At 47.5% G+C, this 19,891-nt stretch overlaps 1 protein-coding gene across 1 annotated transcript; it reads left to right on the top strand.

Moving 5' to 3' along the window:
- Positions 1 to 480: 480 nt before the first annotated feature.
- Positions 481 to 19,285, top strand: LOC109558686 (keratin, type II cuticular Hb5-like). The gene is made up of 10 exons (XM_019960025.2): positions 481 to 903; positions 3,382 to 3,590; positions 5,969 to 6,029; positions 6,948 to 7,043; positions 7,927 to 8,091; positions 8,326 to 8,451; positions 14,285 to 14,523; positions 17,567 to 17,598; positions 18,308 to 18,414; positions 19,175 to 19,285. The coding sequence occupies exons 1-10, from the start codon at positions 481 to 483 to the stop codon at positions 19,283 to 19,285; spliced, it is 1,569 nt and encodes a 522-aa protein (XP_019815584.2).
- Positions 19,286 to 19,891: the final 606 nt, after the last annotated feature.

Below are 19,891 nucleotides of genomic sequence, written 5' to 3'. Positions count from 1 at the left end.
AGACCACCCCTCACCCGCGCTCACCTGGAAGGATGCTCCAGGCATCACGTGCTCTGCTGGGAAGGACAGGCCCAGGGACCTTAGTGGGACATGGAACCCTTCGAGTCTCAAGAATGCACTGGTACAGGCCTCCACTCGCCCATGTGGGATCATGATATCAGGTCTGACCCCAGGGCTGCAGGGGAATTAGGGGCTTCATGGATGTGTCTAGGCCTGTGGGGCTGAAAAGGCAGGGGCAGGTTTATTGTGATGCAGGGTCTCCTTGATACATCTATTAAGGGAGGCAAGTTTCAGCTTTCTTCTCAGCCTGCCTAGCGGGAGATTCCCACGCTCGTAAATGATGTTAATGACTTTCTCCTGACTTTTATGTTGTCTGGAGGCCTGCTGTCTGCCTGATAAAAGGCAGGAGGGGTAGCGGGTCCTAGCATCCTTGGATTCTCCCCACTTCCCCATCCTGGCTCTGGCCTGGCGAGCAGAGGCATGGCGAGCCATTCCTACCACAACAGCTCCAGCTACAGGGTCAGGGACTTCAGCTCCTGCTCAGCCGTTGTGCCCAAGCCTGGGGTGCATGGCTTTGCCAATGGCCTGGCCTTCCACGGGGGCAGCCCCGGCGGCCCCGGCTACCGGCGTCTCGGGGGCTTCGGCAGCAGGAGCCTGTGTGCAGTGGGGTCCCCGCGGATCGCAGTGAGTTATGCGTGGCCCCTCCGAGGAGGGGGCAGCTTCGGTTACCGGGCAGGGGGCCTCTACGGGCCTACCCCACCCTGTATCACCACTGTGTCGGTTAACGAGAGCCTCCTCACGCCCCTCAACCTGGAGATCGACCCCAAGGCGCAGTGCGTGAAGCATGAGGAGAAGGAGCAGATCAAGCGTCTCAACAACAAGTTTGCTGCCTTCATCGACAAGGTGGGTGTCTGGGTTGTCCCCTGGGCTGCGGCTTAGGAAGGGAAAGGTACTTGGAACCTGGTGACAGACTGGGTTCAAATACCTGGGGACTGCCCTGTTCCGAATTAGCACATGGCCCTGAGAACATGACTGAATCAGGGTCTCAGTTTTCAAATGTTGCCATGAGACTCCAACGTAATCATGGATGTGAAACCACCAGAGAGAAAAGAAAGGTTTATCGCTGCTGCTCACCTTGCCCAGCAGGAGCTGATTGTGTGTCTGGGGCCCCATCTTCTGGATCTCAGCCATCAAGGGGGTTGGGCGGGGTGGGCCTCTCTACTAAGGCTGGTGTCTCACCCTCTCCTAGAGGAGATGCTGCCATCTCCCTCGTGGACAGGGGAACCACGACACAGAGAGAGGCCAGAAGCTCCTGTCCTGCTCCTGTCTGGTGGGCACCTTGTGGGAAGCCTGGGAATTTCTAGGACTTCAGGCCCTGATGCACTCCCCTACTCAAAATATGCACAGATTAAAGACAGTGAGGTGAGAAACAGGAGATCCATGGGGGCCAGGTTGGGGGATGTAGCACGGTGCTCTTCCGATGTTGCAGTCTCCAAGCCGGACTTCTGGTTGGATATGTAGCTCTGGTTTCTCAGTGAAGCTCCCTCTGTGAGTCTGATGGCTCTGGGAAGGATAGCCACCCATGTCCATTGGAGGAAAGCCCCCCTTTCCAGGGTGATTCCTGTGCACATCTGCACCTTGGACTTTGTAGTAAGGTGCATTCCAAGGGGATGGGGGTGGGAGGGGTGGAAACTTTGTTCTTAGACAAATGCTCTCATCAGGAATAGGCAGGTCTGTAAGCAAAAGTCCTGGACACCCGTTCTTAACATGCTGTTGGCTGTCCAAACCATTCTTCCCTCACATCGGCAAAATGAAGGTGACGTTGGATCATGCAGGTCACTCTTTGCCCAAGGCCACCCACCAGGGGTTGGGCAAGGTTGAAATCCAGCTCATACCCAGCATTGTCCAAGTTTCAGGGTTGTTAAGGTGAGGTAAAGCTAGATTCTTGCCCCAAATCACTCTCTTATTAGATGCTGGTGATGAATCGAATTTTTATAAAACAGTGTGAAGACCAAATAAAACATGCCTCTGGGCCAGATCGCACCTGGGGGCTGCCAGTGTGCCATTGCTGATGTGTTCTCACTGCCTCAATTTAAAATGAGGCTCAGAGGACTTCCCTGGTGATCCAGTGGTTAAGAACCTGCCTGCGAGTCCTGGGGACAGAGGTTCGATCCCTGGTCCAGGAAAATTTCGCATGTCTCAGCACAGCTAAGCCCGTGTGCCACAACTACTGAGCTCAGACTGTGGAGCCCATGCTTTGCAACAAGAGAAGCCACCGCAAGGAGAAACCACACACTGCAACTAGAAAGGAGCCTCTGCTCACCACAACTAGAGAAAGTCCTCGAGCGGCAGCGAAGACTGAAGGCAGCCATAAATAAATAAATAAAAATTTAAAAAATGAATTGAGGCTCAGAAAAAATGAGGCACAATGACATGGTGAATGGCAGAGTTAAGCAATGAAAAATCTTCAAATTCCTGATCCAGTCCCTCTGGACCCCTTGCCTTGGGGTCAGAGCGAAGGAGAGTCATGGTAGGTGCATTTTTGAATCACTGCCATAAAAATGTCCACAAACTTAGCAACTTAGAAGAACACAAACCTATTACCTAATGAGGCCAAAATCAAGGGGTCAATAGGGTTGTACTTCCTCTGGAGGTCCTGGGAAAACTTACTTTCAGGGCCATGCAGATGTTGTACAGAATTGAGGTCTGTTACTGGAGGACTGGAGTCCCTGTTCCTTGCTGGCTGACTGCCAGAGGTTGGTCTCAGTGTCTAGGGGCCGCCATATTCCTTGACTCAAGGCCTGATCTCTATCTTCAAAGATGATAGTGGTCCAGAGCTTCTCATGGTTCAAATCTCTCCTCTGCTTCCTTCTTTTGAGGGTATCTTTTACGCTTCTGCCTTCCCTTCCAGTTTAAAAGGCCTGTGTGACTATCTTGGAGCCACCTGAATAATTCAGGCTCATCTCTTGATCTTCAGTTTCATAACCTTAATTCCACCTGCAAGGTCCTCTTGCATGTAATGTGACCTATTTACAGGTTCTGAGGATTGAGACATAAACATCTTTGAGGGGCCATTTTTGTCTTGTCACATGAGGTCTGGGATATTTTTGCAGGATGAGGAGTTATTTCATTCTGTGCAGAATAAATAAGTCACAAATAAATTGTGTATTCTTCCTGGAAGGAGAGATGGAGTGAAGGGAAGTTTTTTTGGGGAACAATTGTGTCTTTCATTTTCTGACTTGGCCAGATCATTTGGCCTCTGGGGGAAGGTCATGGGCTGCTGCGGGTCAGGGATCCATCCCCAAGGGCAGAGGGAGCTCTAGGGGACCAGTCACCTCCTGGGGCTCCTCCTGAATCTCTTTCTACCACTCTGGATGGCAGGTGCGCTTCCTGGAGCAGCAGAACAAGCTGCTGGAGACCAAGCTACAGTTCTACCAGAATCGCCAGTGCTGTGAGAGCAACCTGGAGCCCCTGTTCAATGGCTACATCGAGACACTGAGGCGGGAGGCCGAGTGTGTGGAGGCCAACAGCGGGAGGCTGGCCTCAGAGCTCAACCACGTGGAGGAAGTTCTGGAGGGCTACAAGAAGAAGTGAGTGTGGCCAGGCTGGGAGTGGTTATAGGTGTGCAGTGGGTCTTGACTGAGTTCATACAACCTTCCCGGAGATGGAGGTGGCTGAAGATTAGGGTCATCGCAGCCTACTTACCAAGGTGCTTCTGCTTTATTAGTCTGCTCTGTCTTGTCTCAGCTCTCAACACTTGCAGCCCCATTCGGGGAAAGGGGGAAAGCTTTGCAGGGAAGAAGAGCTCCCAGCCTGGGAGAGGTGGGCACACATCCAGAGCACAGACTGACCCAAAGATGGAGAAAGTGACAGTGAAAGTGTTAGTCACTCAGTCATGTCCAACTCTGTGTGACCCCTGGGCTGTAGCCTGCCAGGATTCTCTGTCCATGGAATTCTTCAAGCAAGAATCCTGGACTGGGTAGCCATTCCTTTCTCCAGGGGATCTTCCTGACCCAGGGATTGAACCCCGGCTTTCTGCATTGCAGACAGATTCCTTACCATCTGAGTCACCAGGGAAGCCCAAGAGAGATGGAGAGTGAGGAACAAAGGAAGCAGGAGGATGGAGAACAGACACTTGGGAGCAGTCAGCGCTAGGACGGGAGGAAAGGAGAGGTCTCTGGGGAGTTACCTTGAAGATGATTTGGCAGATACCATTCAAGTGTCTGATGACCTTGGATCATTCTTCTATTTATTCTGCAGATAAGTTATCAGCTCTTGTTCTGCCAGGCTCCACAATTCAAAGGTCCATGTAAATCTTTTGTTTTCAGACCAGATCAGATCAGATCAGATCAGTCATGTCCGACTCTTTGCGACCCCATGAATTGCAGCACGCCAGGCCTCCCTGTCCATCACCAACGCCCGGAGTTCACCCAGACTCACGTCCATCGAGTCAGTGATGCCATCCAGCCATCTCATCCTCTGTCATCCCCTTCTCCTCTTGCCCCCAATCCCTCCCAGCATCAGAGTCTTTTCCAGTGAGTCAACTCTTCGCATGAGGTGGCCAAAGTACTGAAGTTTCAGCTTTAGCATCATTCCTTCCAAAGAAATCCCAGGGCTGATCTCCTTCAGAATGGACTGGTTGGAGCTCCTTGCAGTCCAAGGGACTCTCAAGAGTCTTCTCCAACACCACAGTTCAAAAGCATCAATTCTTTGGCGCTCAGCCTTCTTCACAGTCCAACTCTCACATCCATACATGACCACAGGAAAAACCATAGCCTTGACTAGACGAACCTTTGCTGGCAAAGTAATGTCTCTGCTTTTGAATATGCTATCTAGGTTGGTCATAACTTTCCTTCCAAGAAGTGAGTGTCTTTTAATTTCATGGCTGCAGTCACCATCTGCAGTGATTTTGGAGCCCAGAAAAATAAAGTCTGACACTGTTTCCACTGTTTCCCCATCTATTTCCCATGAAGTGATGGGACCGGATGCCATGATCTTCGTTTTCTGAATGTTGAGCTTCTTTTGTTTTAATTCGATTTATTTAGTCTGGCCATTACCTTGTTTAAACTTACTGGGTCACTTGCTCATCTTTACATGGCAGATATGGACAGAGTGATGAGTGATTTTGACATAACCGGTGCTGGTAATTTCACTGGGAAGTAATTGAAATTCTGGTCTTGGAAGATCAGGCTCTACCATCCAGATGGATCCAGCAATGGGTTTTTAAACTTTGCCTGGGGGGATGCAAATGCAGACACAATTGTGTTTGCAGGTGTCAGGGTCTGTCTCCCACTCTGGGGGTGTGAGGGCTGGTAATTATAGAGCTCAGAGTTTATAGCAGTCCCAATTACCCTGTCATTAAAAAGTTGTGAAAACCATGTTCTGGGAACTCTGGTGCTCCTTGTCAGGTTGGGGCAGGACTGCTCCAGGGATAAAACCTCACAGGCAAGAGAGAGAGACTAGACCAGGCTGGCAGAGGAAGGCTGTGGAAATGCTCCCAGCAATCTGGACACCTTAGGTGGCTTCTCTGATTTCAAGGTCTTGGATGGTGGGGGAGGAGGGAGAGAATGGCCTCCCGGTCGCTACATTTTTTACAGTTTTAGAGTTGAAGGGCCCCCTGGAGCATCTTTCATTCATTTGAAATGAACAAATAATTACTGAGTACCTGATCACACATCGGGCAATTTATCCCAAGACCAGAGAGATTCAGTGACTTGCCTGAGGTTTTGCAGCGACTAAAGCCCAAACTTGGACCAGAAATCAGGTATCTAGACTCCATATCCGGTGTCCTTTGGTGGTTTCTTTGTGGCTGAGAAACAGAAGTATAGAGAGGCCCAGACGCTTCTCCTAAGACACACAGAAAGTCCAGGGCAGGACCAGGGAGTTTTGATAACCTAGGACTCGGCTGGCTAGCCCGAGGCCCTTACCCCTTGGGTGGGGCCTCTCCAGCTGTGCTGTCTCTCCTCAGGTATGAAGAAGAGGTGGCTCTCAAGACTACGGCCGAGAATGAGTTTGTGGTGCTGAAGAAGGTGAGTGACTCGTTGCACGTGGAGAGGAATTAAATATTGGATGCTGCATGCTCGGACACTGGGCATCTTGCTAATTTTGAGTCAGTCCAGTTGTGGTCAGACCAGGTTCCTCGGCAAACGGAGGCTTGTCGGTGGGTCAGGCTGCCAAAACCATCTTGGTGCCGTGCAGGAACCTAGCCTGTGCTGATGGAAGCTTCTTAAAAAGAGACCTCATCATGCTGCTGTTTGGCTTTTTGTAAACTTCCCGAAAGCTGAAATGGTCGCTTTCAAATCAGTTTCACTCTCCTATGGCCTTTGCCTCCCAGATTGGGAAGTATTAGTTCTCAGCTTGGTAGTGACTATGGGAGCTGTGGTCCTTATTCAGTGCAAGTGGAGACGGTGGAAAAACCAGGGGAGAAAACTATTAATGATTTCTCTTTGATTTCAAATTGGTGAGTTGAAGTGTATGCTAATGCTCTTCATAAATACTGTGCTTACCTTACACACCTCATTTGTTAGTAATCACGGAATGGAGAGAGGGCTGGTAGAAAATCTGCCAGGACAGGTGTGGCCTTGGTTTCAGATGGGAGAGCCAGCTGCTTGGGTGTTGAGTGGTGCCTGACCTGGGCGCCAAGGACCACCCCTGGCTCTGTGCTCACCACACGGCCATGCTCTATGGACCAGTTTGGCTTGGCGGCTGCAGCCTGACATGTTGGGTTGTCATCTTAGGCTACCTGCTTCTGCGGGATCCCTAGTTCCGGAGGAAGTGGAAAGAAGTCTCTAGGAGTCTGACTCTTCCCCACTTCTATCCCAGGGGGTCCCACTGATGTTTGTGTGATGGCAAAGGGGTGGGCTGGGAGATGGCCTCAGGGCCTCCACAGAGGCTGACGGCTCCCCTGGCCCACTCTCCTGTCCCACCCTCCTGTGTGTCTCCACCAGGACATTGACTGTGCCTATCTGCGCAAGGCTGACCTGGAAGCCAACGTGGAGGCCCTGAAGGAGGAGATGAGCTTCCTGCAGTCGCTGTACGATGAGGTGAGCCTCTTCCCATCTCCAGAGGAGGGTTTTCTAGGTTTTCTGTCACGGTTCCTTGGTTCTAGGAAAAGTTATGCATTCCTTACACTTCTAGGGCCTCAATATCCTTTCCTTTTATGACAAGAGATTTTTCTCTTGCTCAGATCTTTCAAAATAGAAATGAGTAATGCCCTACCTTTTTGGAGTGAACAGATATACACTACTATATCTAAAATAGATAACCTACCATAGAGCGCAGGAAACTAAACTCAACATTTTGTAATAACCTATAAGAAAAAAAAATCTGAAAAAAGATATATATGTATGTATAACAGAATCAGTTTGCTATACATATGAAGTGATCATAACATTGTAGATGAACTATACTGCAATTAAAAAAGATAAGAAACAAAAAATAATTTGAAAGACTGTGATTCATTGCCTATCTACACAGCATAACATGGAGATCTGACACTGTAAGTTTAGGTATATGAATATAATAATCATATCTTATTAATTCAAATAGTGTGAAAGCCCAGTTAGAAAATTCAGGACTCCGAACCTATGTGTTATCTGGTGGATTAGGTTTATACAGACAGTCACAGCTGATCTGGGTAGTTGGGGCCCCAAGTGGAGTGACCCACTTTGACTTTATCCACAGAAATCTACCTCTGTTGATCTAGGCATTAATGAAATTCCACCTTACTCACTGCCTTGATATTATGATTCAAATTCTAGCCTTTTATTCTTAAAGCAGCACTTAAAAAAAATTTCCTGACTTGTCAGAAGTTTCCTAATTAATTTTATAAAATTTCAGAGTTGGGGTTTGTGTTTTGAATTACCTGTGGAGAGGAGAATCGGTGAGGGCTTTGGAGATGAGGGCAATGGTTGTTGTCTCCTACAGGAAATTTACCTCCTTCAGTCGCAAATCTCTGACACCTCGATGGTGGTCAAGATGGACAACAGCCGGGAGCTCAACATGGACTCGGTTGTGGCTGAGATCAAGGCTCAGTATGATGGCATCGCCAGCCGCAGCCGGGCCGAGGTTGAGTCCTGGTATCAAACCAAGGTGAGCTGAAGGGCAGACTTCCCCACTGGGCAGAGAGGACCACTGGAGCTGGAGCTTCCCTGGAAAATGCACCCATGCACTAAGAGGGGCTATGGTGGAGGTCCACGCAGAGCAGGGCAGGAGGTGGCACAATCCCAGAAGAAATGTGGGTTGACTCTGCATGACAACATCTCAGTACCTGCAGCCACCTTGCAGTCATTGGTGCTTTCCTCCTGTCTGTCTCCCAACCTGCAGTGCGAGGAGATGAAGGTCACAGTAACACAGCAGGGTGAGAACCTCCGCAGAACCAAGGAGGAGATCAATGAGCTGAACCGCATGATCCAGAGGCTGACAGCCGAGGTGGAGAACGCCAAGCAGCAGGTCGGTGGGCTGCTGCTGGGGTCTGCTCTCTGCTTTCCTCCTGCTGCTGCTAATTTTGGAGGGGCAAAGCCTATATATAGGCTTTCCAGGTGGCGCAAGTGGTAAAGAACTCACCTGCCAAAGCAGGAGATGTAAGAGATATGGCCTCAATCCCTGGGTTGCTAAGATCCTCTGGAGGAGGGCATGAAAACCCACTCCAGTATCCTTGCCTGGAGAATCCCATGGACAGAGGAGCCTGGCAGGCTATAGTTCATAGGGTCGCAAAAGAGTTGAACTGAAGCAACTTAGCTCACATGCACAAGCATATAGATTTCATTTCCATTATGGTTTATTAAAGGATATTGAGTATAACTTCCTGCACTATACAGTAAGACCTTGGTGTTTATCTATTTGATACACAGTTGTTTGTATCTGCTAATCCCAAATTTCTAACTTATCCCCTTCCCCATCCTCTTCCCTTTTTGGTAACCAGAGTTTGTTCTCTATGTCTGTGACTCTTTTGTAGATAAGTTCACTTGTGTCATATCTTTGATTCCACATGTAAGTGATATCATATGGGATTTGTTTTTGTCTGACTGACTTCACTCAGTATATAGCCTCTACGTCCATTCATGTTGCTACAGGTATTATTTTACTCCTTTTTTATGGCTGAGTAATATCCCGCCCCTCCCGCCCCCCGTATGTATGCCACATCTTTATCCACTCATCTGTCGATAGACATTGAGGTTGCTTCCATGTCTTGGCAATTGTAAATAGTGCTGCAATGAACATTGGGGTGCATGTATCTTTTCAAATTAGGGTTTTCTCCAGATACATACCCAGGACCGGGATTGCTGGATCACATGGTAACTCTATGTTTTGTCTTTTAAAGGTGTCTGCATACTATTTTGGGCTTCCCTGATGGTAAAGAATCTGCCTGCAATGCAGGAGTCCTGGGTTTGATCTCTGGGTTGGGAAGATCCCCTGGAGAAGGGAATGGCTTCCCACTCCAGTATTTTGGCCAGGAGAATTCCATGGACCGTTTAGTCCATGGGTTGCAAAGAGCTGGACACAACTGAGCAACTTTCACTTTCCATACTGTTTTCCATGATGGCTGCACCAACTTACATTCCCACCAACAGTGCAGGAGTGTTCCCTTTTGAAGAGTCTTGTGTTTTAACAACCTGCATCTGAATGACCAAGAGTGCCCAAGACTTCAAAGACAGGATGCTTGGTCTCCCTTCTCTGAATTCTGTTCTCATTGCCCTCTATATCCCTTCACAGTTCCTTTCCTCTAAACACACCTTAGACAACACAGTCTAGTGCTGTGCTTGCCTCCTGCTTTTTCTCTCTCCCCCCACTTCTCTTGCCGGACTTGGGGTGCACAGGCCTGAACTAGTGACACACCACTCTGTTCAAACGGAGCACTACCACCCTCTGCGCATTTCTCTCATTTAAAACTGTCCATCCTTTATCTTCAGTTCCATTCCCCTTCATCCCAGCACTCATTCTCATGCAGTTAATATAGTTCTTTATAGTCTCTCTTTCATCTATTTATTTCCTATGTATATTAGATTCATTTAAACCTCTTAGCGTTTTAAGTTTACAAAATGATATTATACCATAAATCTCATTCAAATTCTGCCACTTGCCAGTTGGAAGTTTTTGAAATCCATGCACATCACTATAAATTGTCTGTTTCATTATTTCTGTCCTATTTATAAACCATGGTTTCCTACCCATTCCCTTATTGATGGATGCTTGCTAAGTTTGCCTCCAAGACTTTGCTGTTACAATCAGTTGTATCATGAACATTTATACATATCTCTAAAGGTTTCCATGTGTAACCACATGAGGGATGTTTTGAAGGTGTAAAGCAAGAAATGGAATTGTTGAGTTGTAAGATATTCACTAATTTACTTTCCATAAGTGCCCTCGGAGTTCTGGGCCAGAGTGTGCTCCCAGTATGGGCAAGCGAGGACTTCTGTTTCAGCATTTGCTGTTACCAGACTTTGGAACTCTTGTGGATCTAATAATGTGTAAATGGCATCTAACGGTTAATTTTCATTTCTGTCATTAACTAGAATGACTCTCTCTTCATTCACTTACTACTCATTTGCATTTTCCTTTCTGAGAGCTGCCTGTTCAGATCATCTGCCCATTTTTTTATTGATTTCTTTTTTCTTCTCAGTGATCTCCAGTAGTTCCTTGCCCATTCTATGTAGACGTTACCCTTTATATTTATACATTTTCCAGTTAATCTTCTCTCAACCTGTCACTTGTCTGTTTTGCTCTGATTTCCTTCACTGAATAGAAATCTTTAAACTGGATGTAGCCAAATCCATCACTTTTTGCTTTAACAGTTAATACTTAAAAGGTTTGAGGTCATAGAGGCCTCCTGTTACAATTTTGTCTTCTACTGATTTTATACTTTTACTTCTCAGATTTAGGTCTTTAATCCATCTGACCTTTATTTTTGGTATATACAAGGAGTAGGTTTTTAATTAAATTTTTCTACATATAGTAAGAAAATGTGTTCTGTAATCCATTTCTTACTCACTGGTTTGTGATACCACCTGTATCATAATACTGAGTTCCCACATATTCCTGGTTTAAATTCTGTCCTCTCCCCTCAGTTTAGCTGTTCTCAGCCACTGTGTAAGAGGTATCAGAAGTAATTTGTTACTATCAGTAGCCAAATAATGGAATATGAGAATGATTTACTTTCCAGAAGTGAAGTTAGAGAAAGTTAGAAGTTTTCCTCACTTGCATTCTGATATGCTTTTAAAAAATATTTATTTTAATGTGGTTAGAATAAAAATTTATAGGTTTCTGGAAAGCTCAGATGGTAAAGAATCCACCTGATATGCAGGAGACCCTATCTTGATTCCTGGGTGGGGAAAATCCCCTGGAGAAGGGAATGGCCACGCGCTCCAGTATTCCTGCTTGGAGAGTTCCATGGACAGAGGAGCCTGGTGGGCTACAGTCCATGGGGTCACAAGAATTGGACATGGCCGAGTGACTAACAAGAACACTTAACATGAGATATATCCTCTTGACACAATTTTAAGGTGTACAATACATTATTGTTGATTCTAGGTACAGTGTTTTATAATGGCTCTCTAGAGCTTATTTGTCCTGCTTTATGCCCTGCTACTGCTAAGTCACTTCAGTCGTGTCCGACTCTGTGTGACCCCATAGACGGCAGCCCACCAGGCTCCGCCGTCCCTGGGATTCTCCAGGCAAGAACACTGGAGTGGGTTGCCATTTCCTTCTCCAATGCATGAAAGTGAAAATTGAAAGTGAAGTCGCTCAGTCGTGGCGGACCCTCAGCGACCCCATGGACTTCAGTCTTCCAGGCTCCTCCGTCCATGGGAATTTCCAGGCAAGAGTACTGGAGTGGGGTGCCATTGCCTTCTATGCCCACTTATTTGTGATTCCCTATGTCCTCCTCCTCCTAGCCCCTGGAAACCATTACTCCACTCTTCATTTATTTTTTAATATGTATTTATTTGACTGCTTCAGGTCTTAGTTGCCGCACGTGGAATCTTCGTTGCCTCATTCAGGGTCTTGCGCTGCATGGACTCTCTAGTGTGTTTTGCAGGCTTAGTTGCTCAAGACATATGGAATCTTAGTTCCCCAACCAGGGATTGAACTCGCTCCCCTTGCATGAGAAGGCGGATTCTTGACCGCTAAACCACCAGGGAAATCCCCACTCCACTCTAATTCTATGATTTGACTATTTTAGATACGTCATATAAGCTGAATTGTGCAGTGTTTGTCTTTCTGTGTCTGGCTTATTCAGTTCAGTTCAGTCGCTCAGTCATGTCCGACTCTGTGACCCCATGAACCGCAGCACACCAGGCCTCCCTGTCCATCACCAACTCCCAGAGTCCACCCAAACTCATGTCCATTGAGTCGGTGATGCCATCCAGCCATCTCATCCTCTATCGCCCCCTTCTTCTTCTGCCCTCAATCTTTCCCAGCATCAGGGTCTTTTCAAATGAGTCAGTTCTTCACATCAGGTGGCCAAAGTATTGAAATTTCAGCTTCAACATCAGTCCTTCCAATGAACACCCAGGACTGATCTCCTTTAGGATGGACCGGATGGATCTTCTTGCAGTCCAAGGAGCTCTCAAGAGTCTTCTCCAACACCACAGTTCAAAAGCATCAATTCTTCAGCACTCATTACACTTAGCATAATGTCCTCAGGGTACATCCACATTGTCACACATTGGAGAATTTCCTTTTTTTAAAAGGCTCAATAATATTCCATTGTATGTATATACCATGATTTCTTTATCCATTCACCTGTTGGACATTACACTGTTTTCATTCTTGGCTATTGTGAATAATACAAACATGGGAGAGCTAATATCTCTTCGAAATCCTGCTTTAGATTCTTTGGGATAAAATACCCAGAAGCGCAATTGCTGGATCATATGATAATCCCATTTTTTTAAGTTTTTGAGGAACCTTTAAACTGTTTTCCAGAGCAGCTACATTATTTTGCATTCCCACCAAAAGTATACCAGAGGTTCAATTTCTCCACATCCTTAACACTTGTCTTGATTTTATAATAGCCAAACTGACAGGTATCAGGTGATTCTCACTGTGGATTGGATTGCATTTCCTTGATGATGGGTGATGTTGAATGTCTTTTTCATGTATCTATTAGTTATTTATTAGTCTTGTCTGGAGAGATGTCTCTTTATGTCCTTAGCCCATTTAAAAAATTGGGTTACTTTTGTTTTCTGCTATTGAGTTGTAGAAGTTCCTTATACTTTCTTAAGTTGGACAAAAGGAAGGCGCTATAGTTAGTGGACAAAAGCATTGGAATGGGAGCTTCTTCCAGCATGCTGATCTCAGGGGACCAAAAATGAGATTCCCATACAGAAGCCTCTGAAAATCTGGGCTGCTGCTGCTGCTGCTGCTAAGTCGCTTCAGTCGTGTCTGACTCTGTGCGACCCCAAAGATGGCAGCCCACCAGGCTCCACCATCCCTGGGATTCTCAAGGCAAGAACACTGGAGTGGGTTGCCATTTCCTTCTCCAATGCATGCAAGTGAAAAGTGAAAGTGAAGTCGCTCAGTCGTGTCCGACTCCTAGTGACCCCATGGACTGCAGCCTACCAGACTCCAATGTCCATGGGATTTTCCAGGCAAGAGTACCGGAGTGGGTTGCCATTGCCTTCTCCGGAAAATCTGGGCTTGGCTCTCACTAACTGGGTAGCTTGGAGCAAGTCACAGCCTCTCCGACTGAGGTTCAATGTCTTCATCTGAATAATGGAAATAACCACACCTGTTCTGATAAGCTCAGGAGTAACTTCAAGGTCAAATTAGATACCATCTGTGGAAGTGACTTGTAAACTAACAGCAGTACAAAAATGTGAGATAATTATCTAATATTAGCATTAGTCTGATTCTGCTAACATTTCCTTCCCCTAACAGCTCACCATGGACTTGAGTCTTACAAGATAGTTTTAAAAAATGAAGGGAGAAAGCTCCAATTGGCTGTGATTTCCCTGCCTAGTTAATTTAAAAATTGACCATTTTGAATTGAGGTAAACAGTCCATGGGGTCGAGGAGAGTCAGACACGACTGAGCGACTTTACTTTCACTTTTCACTTTCATGCATTGGAGAAGGAAATGGCAACCCACTCCAGTGTTCTTGCCTGGAGAATCCCAGGGACGGGGGAGCCTGGTGGGCTGCCGTCTATGGGGTCGCACAGAGTCGGACACGACTGAAGCGACTTAGCAGCAGCAGCAGCAGCAGCAGCAGCAGGATGACCAAGGCCATGGGAGATCTTAGTCCCCACAAAGACCCAGAGTCCCCACAGCCTGCACTCTTCTTAAGCTCTTTTCCTCCCCACTGCGCTGCAAGCTGGAGACCGCCCTGGCCGAGGCGGAGCAGCAGGGTGAGGCGGCCCTTAACGATGCCAAGTGCAAGCTGGCCGGGCTGGAGGAGGCCCTGCAGAAGGCCAAGCAGGACATGGCCTGCCTGCTCAAGGAGTACCAGGAGGTGATGAACTCCAAGCTGGGCCTGGACTTGGAAATCGCCACTTATCGCAAACTGCTGGAGGGAGAGGAGAGCCGGTGAGGACGGGCCCAGGGCCACTTCATATCACCACATGGGGCTAGAAGAGTGTCTCACTGACTCACCTCCAGGCAGAGAGCGTTCAAACTGGCCAAGTCTCTAGAGACCTAGAGAGACTAGCCATTGTCTTATTCCCAGATAGGGAAACTGAAGCTCAGAGAGGAGAAAGGCTTGTCCAAGACCATAGTTTGTTGTTGTTGAGTCGCTCAGTCGTGTCTGACTCTTTGCTACCCCATGGACTGCAGTATGCCAGGCTTCCCTGTCCTTTACCATCTCCAGGAGTTTGCTCAAACTCATGTCCACTGAGTCGGTGACGTCATCCAACCATCTCATCCTCTGTAATCCCCTTCTCCTCCTGCCTTCAATCTTTCCCAGCATCAGGGTTTTCTCTAATGACTTGGCTTTTTGCATCAAGTGGCCAAAGTATTGGAGCTTCAGCTTTAGCATCAGATTGCAGCTAGTTAATGGCTAAGCTAGAACTACACCAGCCTCCTGGCTAGCCCTCCAGTGATCTCTCTCCCTTCCTGTGCTGTCCCTCCAGTACAGCTCATTCCCAGGCAACTTTTCATCTGTTGGGTGAAAACATGTTTTTGCAGTCATATCTCTTCTGCTGCTTCTACTAAGTTGCTTCAGTCGTGTCTGACTCTGTGTGACTCCATAGATGGCAGTCCACCGGGCTCCTCTGTCCCTGGGATTCTCCAGGCAAGAATACTGGAGTGGGTTGCCATTTCCTTCTCCAAGTCAGATCTCAGTGGGTTGTGAAAGCTGGAATCATTCAGAAGCTTTGTTAAAGGCCATTCCACTCAGTTTGGGATGCACAGAATGCAAGGAATTCTCTCAGCCCAGAGAGTCTGGTGTTCAGAACGGCGAATAGAAGCAGCACTGCGTCCTTGCCCAGCAGAGAAGACAGGGGCAGGCATTCGTCCACCCATCCTCTAGGTGATTGGGCTTAGCGTCCCAGGAAGACTGTCAGAGGCTTCTCAGGGGAGGAGGCAGAGGAGCCGAGGCGGGGTGGGAAAGGGATAGGTCACCTCAGGCAGTGCTGACAGTTTGAGCCAAGAATTGGGGCCAGGGGATGTCAGCGTGGGAGGGAGCAATGCAGGTTTACTTCTCAGGTGGTACAAGGGTCCCTAGCCTTGAGATGGCCACGTCACCATTGCCTCTGCGCTGGGTCCCATCATGGGCAGCAGGCCAGACTGGGGAATAGAGTGTAGAGATTACGATAACAGGCTGTGAGCCAGATCACCCGGGTTTGGATCCCAGCACTACACGTACTAGCTTCAAAATAATGTCCTAACCTGTAAAACAGATAATCATAAAATCCACTGCTTCAGGCTCTCGCAAAGATTCAACAGGTAATGGAATGCAGTAAGTTTGTGCAGGAAGAAGTTATTATCAGAATTAGAATAACTCTATGGTGGGGTGGCCCGACAGGGCTGCACCCACGGATAGACTCCATATGAACACTGTTAGTGTTAGAAGTCTGACAAGTGTGGCACCCAAGGCATCTGGCCATGCCTGACCAAAGCTGGTAAATTTCCTGTCAATTTCTGAGGCCTTTGGATGAAGCCAACTGTGCTATCACCTCCTTTGCAGTCCCTAAGCCACTTGCTAGCACTCAGTGTGCAATGTGAAACTTCCTTTCATTATGGTAATCATCAACCATCATTAGCGTGTTGATAACTCCGTCATAATAAATGATGCACTGTTCCCTACACATGAGCTTTTAAAAGGTTGTTTAGTGTATTTGCATATGGTGGCCATTGCCCTTTTGATAGACTTTCTTCTCTTACATATGGGGCTTCCTTGATAGTGCACATGGTAAAGAATCCGCCTGCAATGTGAGAGACCTGGGTTCGATCCCTGGGTTGGAAAGATCCTCTGGAGAAGGGAATGGCAACCCATTCCAGTATTCTTGCCTGGAGAATTCCAAGGACACAGGGGCCTGGCGGGCTACAGTCCATGGGGTTGCAAAGAGTCAGACATGACTGAGCGACTGGCACTTTCACTTTCCTCTTACATATAACATATGTAATTAGATTATATGCTCATTCATTGCAGAAAACACAGAAAATAAGAAAATAAAAGCAGGCCTAATTACTCAATTTGGAGAGAGCTGCTGATGGGCATTGGCTAGAATCTTCTTGGAAGGGCACAATTCTGAGACTGTAGCAAAGCCAGGTTCACGTAGCAGGAAGGTGAGCTGGAAGCATATATCCCCTGAGAAGACAAGGAGTGGGGAAGGGTTCTGAGTCAGGCAGAATGAATCAGAGTAGAATATTCCTGGAGAAAAAGTTTTGAAGTTGGGAGTTTAAAAAAAGTGAAGGAGACACAGAACAGAAAGTACAGGTGTTTATGAAGCATGCAAGGTCCTGGTATAATGACACATCGTAACGAGTGTTCAGCAAAGGGTACCGAAAACCCTTACATCAGGTTTACTGCCTGCCAGGCTCTGTCTGCAGATGCTTTACACACAGAACTTATAACAGTCTTATTAGAGCTGAGGAAACTGAGGCTTGGAAAGGTGAGGTGACTTGCCCAAGGTCATCCAGCTAGTAACTGGTTCTGCCGGCTCTAGGGTCCAGGCTCTTAACTACATACCCTCCAGCCTCTCTCTGAGTTTATCAAGTCAGGTGTGTGTCTGGGGTAGCTTTTAAGAATGCGAGATAAAAATGGATCCATCCGGATGCTAGGCAAGCTTTTTCCCACCCAGAGGTGTCCAGTTAGGCAGTAGCTGCTCCCATCACCTATTTTTTGGCTTTGCCGGAATTTTAGCAGAGGGATAAGAAGGGTCACCCCACCCCTCCTTTTCAGTATCCCAAGTTTCCATAGCCTAGAAGCAAACAGGGAATAAAGTGGCCTTTTGGATCCTGCAAATTAACCTCCCCCTGTCCTTTCAGGATCCCAGGGAACAGTGCTAGCATGGCTGCCTCTGCAGAAGGGCCCGCCCCGCATCTCCTCCCTGCCTTCAGGATGGAGAGCGGGCATGCCACAAGCGCAGAGCAACCAGGTTCTAACTGCCTCCTCTCCTCTCCCCTGCAGGCTGTGCGAAGGTGTGGGCTCCATCAACATCTGTGAGTTTGAGGGTGTCGGTGGGCGTGCTTCTTTGGGTATCTATGGTCTTCATGGATTGCTTCGTAGGTTGCTTGTGATAGGGGACTGAGCCTCTGTCCACAGTACACTGAGTGAGAGGGATAGGAGCTGAGAGACATGGATAGCCCCAAATAGCTGACCACCACCCAAATATGGACCCGTCTGGAGCATCCATGAAGCTTAAGCTTACGCCTGTGGCAAATTCGGACCTGCTAATTGGTTCTTTAAAAGCCACCCAAGTCTTTCAGCCACGAAGAATACGCCTCAGGTGGTACAATGTTTTATGAGAAAACAAACAAACAAACCATGAGCTATATATTCGGATCAGCTGGGGCTACTGAAAACATCTCTTAAATCTGTCTTAAACAATTTGACGTGTATGCCGCCCCTAGCCTAGATGTCATCCGTTCCCCTCACCTTTCCAGCAGCATAATTTCTAGATGATTCTGTGCTCAATCAGTTTTTGCCTAAAGATTTCAACATTGCAGTGTAGTCAAGCAGAGTTCGGTGTCCAACTTGCTAACCATATTCCTTCAGGAAGATGGCAATGGGATTAGATTTTCCTGTAGTTTAAAAGGATTCATGTCACTAGTCCCTCAGTGTGTAAAGAGTTAATCACTGGTTCTAGAAAAATTCTGGGTCATGCCATGTCTGAAATGGAGAGAATTCTGAGTTGGTATCTCCTTACAGGTGTGAGCCATTCCCAGGGAGGCGTGATCTGCGGCGACCTTGATTCCACCGTCCCTCGTGGCCTGGGTGGCACGGCCATCAGCAGCAGTGCTCTTTGCTCCCCCTCTGTAGGGGGATTCTGTTCCAGTGTGAGATCTGTGAGGTTTGCATAGTGGGGGTTAGGACTCTGGACAGATGGTGTCTGAGGGGGCCAGGGTAGAAAGTGGGGAACAGGGAAAGCTTTTCTGTCTCAGGCCCAAATGTCAGTTTAGTGATTATCCCTTACTGGGGAGCCAGAACTAACTCTCCAGGTTCCTCCTCACTGGAGTTATGGTTTACTCTTTGAGTCTCAACCCTGGGTTTGGCATTCTTGCTGCCTCCATTGATTCTCCCCCCTCCCTGTGGTCCAAGAAAAGATGTAAAGACTCTTTGATATAAACTGCTTAGTCATTTTCTTCCCTAATTTCAGGTTAGTAGACATTTACTAAGAACTGACCATGTGCCAGGCCCTCTGGGCAGGGGCCCAGGTAGCAGGTGGCAGGGCATGGACGCACCCTTGTGCTTTGCCCTTGGACAACGGACTGTTTGTGGCCCATCAGCATTGAGGGGGCAGCAGTGGGAGTGGGGCTGGGGCTCTGGGAGTCCCCTCACTTGATCTGAGAGATTGTATGTTTCCAGAGCATCCCTCAGCCATGTAGCGGTCAGGATGGAAAGACTGAGGCTAATCCTCCCAGCTTTTTATTATTGGTGGTTTGTAATTTTATTATATTGGGGTGATTCCTGTATGGCTTCTTCTCTTTTGGTTGCATGATTAAATGTCGTGGTAAACATTTTCTCCTGTAACCAAGTCAATGTCTGTACCCTTCCTTGTTTCCCCAATTGTTTCAGTGGTTCTCCAAGTGTGGACCATGGACCACCATCTACATCAGGGTCCCTGAGGAGCGGGGGATGAAGGGATTGTTAAATATGCAGATGCTGGGCTCCATCCAGAACCACTGAATCAAAAGTTATGGAGATGAGTCCAGGAATCTGAAGTTAAGCAAGCTCCCAGGGGATTCCCATAAGAATTAAAGATCAAGAGTACACTGGTTTGTGTGGGTGGCTCAGATCATTCTGGCCGTGGACATGACTTTCCCTCTGATTTTCACAGGATCAGATTCAACTCTTTGCCTTTCTCCTCTGACTTTGTTAAAAGATCAGAGCCAGTCTTGGCCACCCACAGTGGGTGGGGTGGGGGCAAAGGTGAAAAAGAGGAGGAGAGGGGAGCCTGTGTTGACTAGCACTGGTTAGATGTCTGGAACATCATATATGTATTTCATTCATTGCTTACAGCAACAGTATTATACTGATATGGAAATTAAGGCCGTGAGAAGTTGAGTAACTTCTCATACAGCTAGTCCAGTATCCAAACTGAGGGCTATGTATGTTAGTCACTCTGCTGTGCCGGACTCTTCACGACCCCACCGTCTGTCCATGGAATTCTCTAAGCAAGAATACCAGAATTAGTTGCCATTCCCTTCTCCAGGAGATCTTCCAAACCCAGGGATCCAACTGGAGTCTCTGGCATTAAAGGCAGATTCTTTACCATCTGAGCCACAAGAGAAG

This window comes from Bos indicus, chromosome 5, assembly GCF_029378745.1.
Source record: "Bos indicus isolate NIAB-ARS_2022 breed Sahiwal x Tharparkar chromosome 5, NIAB-ARS_B.indTharparkar_mat_pri_1.0, whole genome shotgun sequence".
NCBI classification, from domain to species: domain Eukaryota; kingdom Metazoa; phylum Chordata; class Mammalia; order Artiodactyla; family Bovidae; genus Bos; species Bos indicus.
This window is presented reverse-complemented; position numbering and strand designations above follow the sequence as displayed.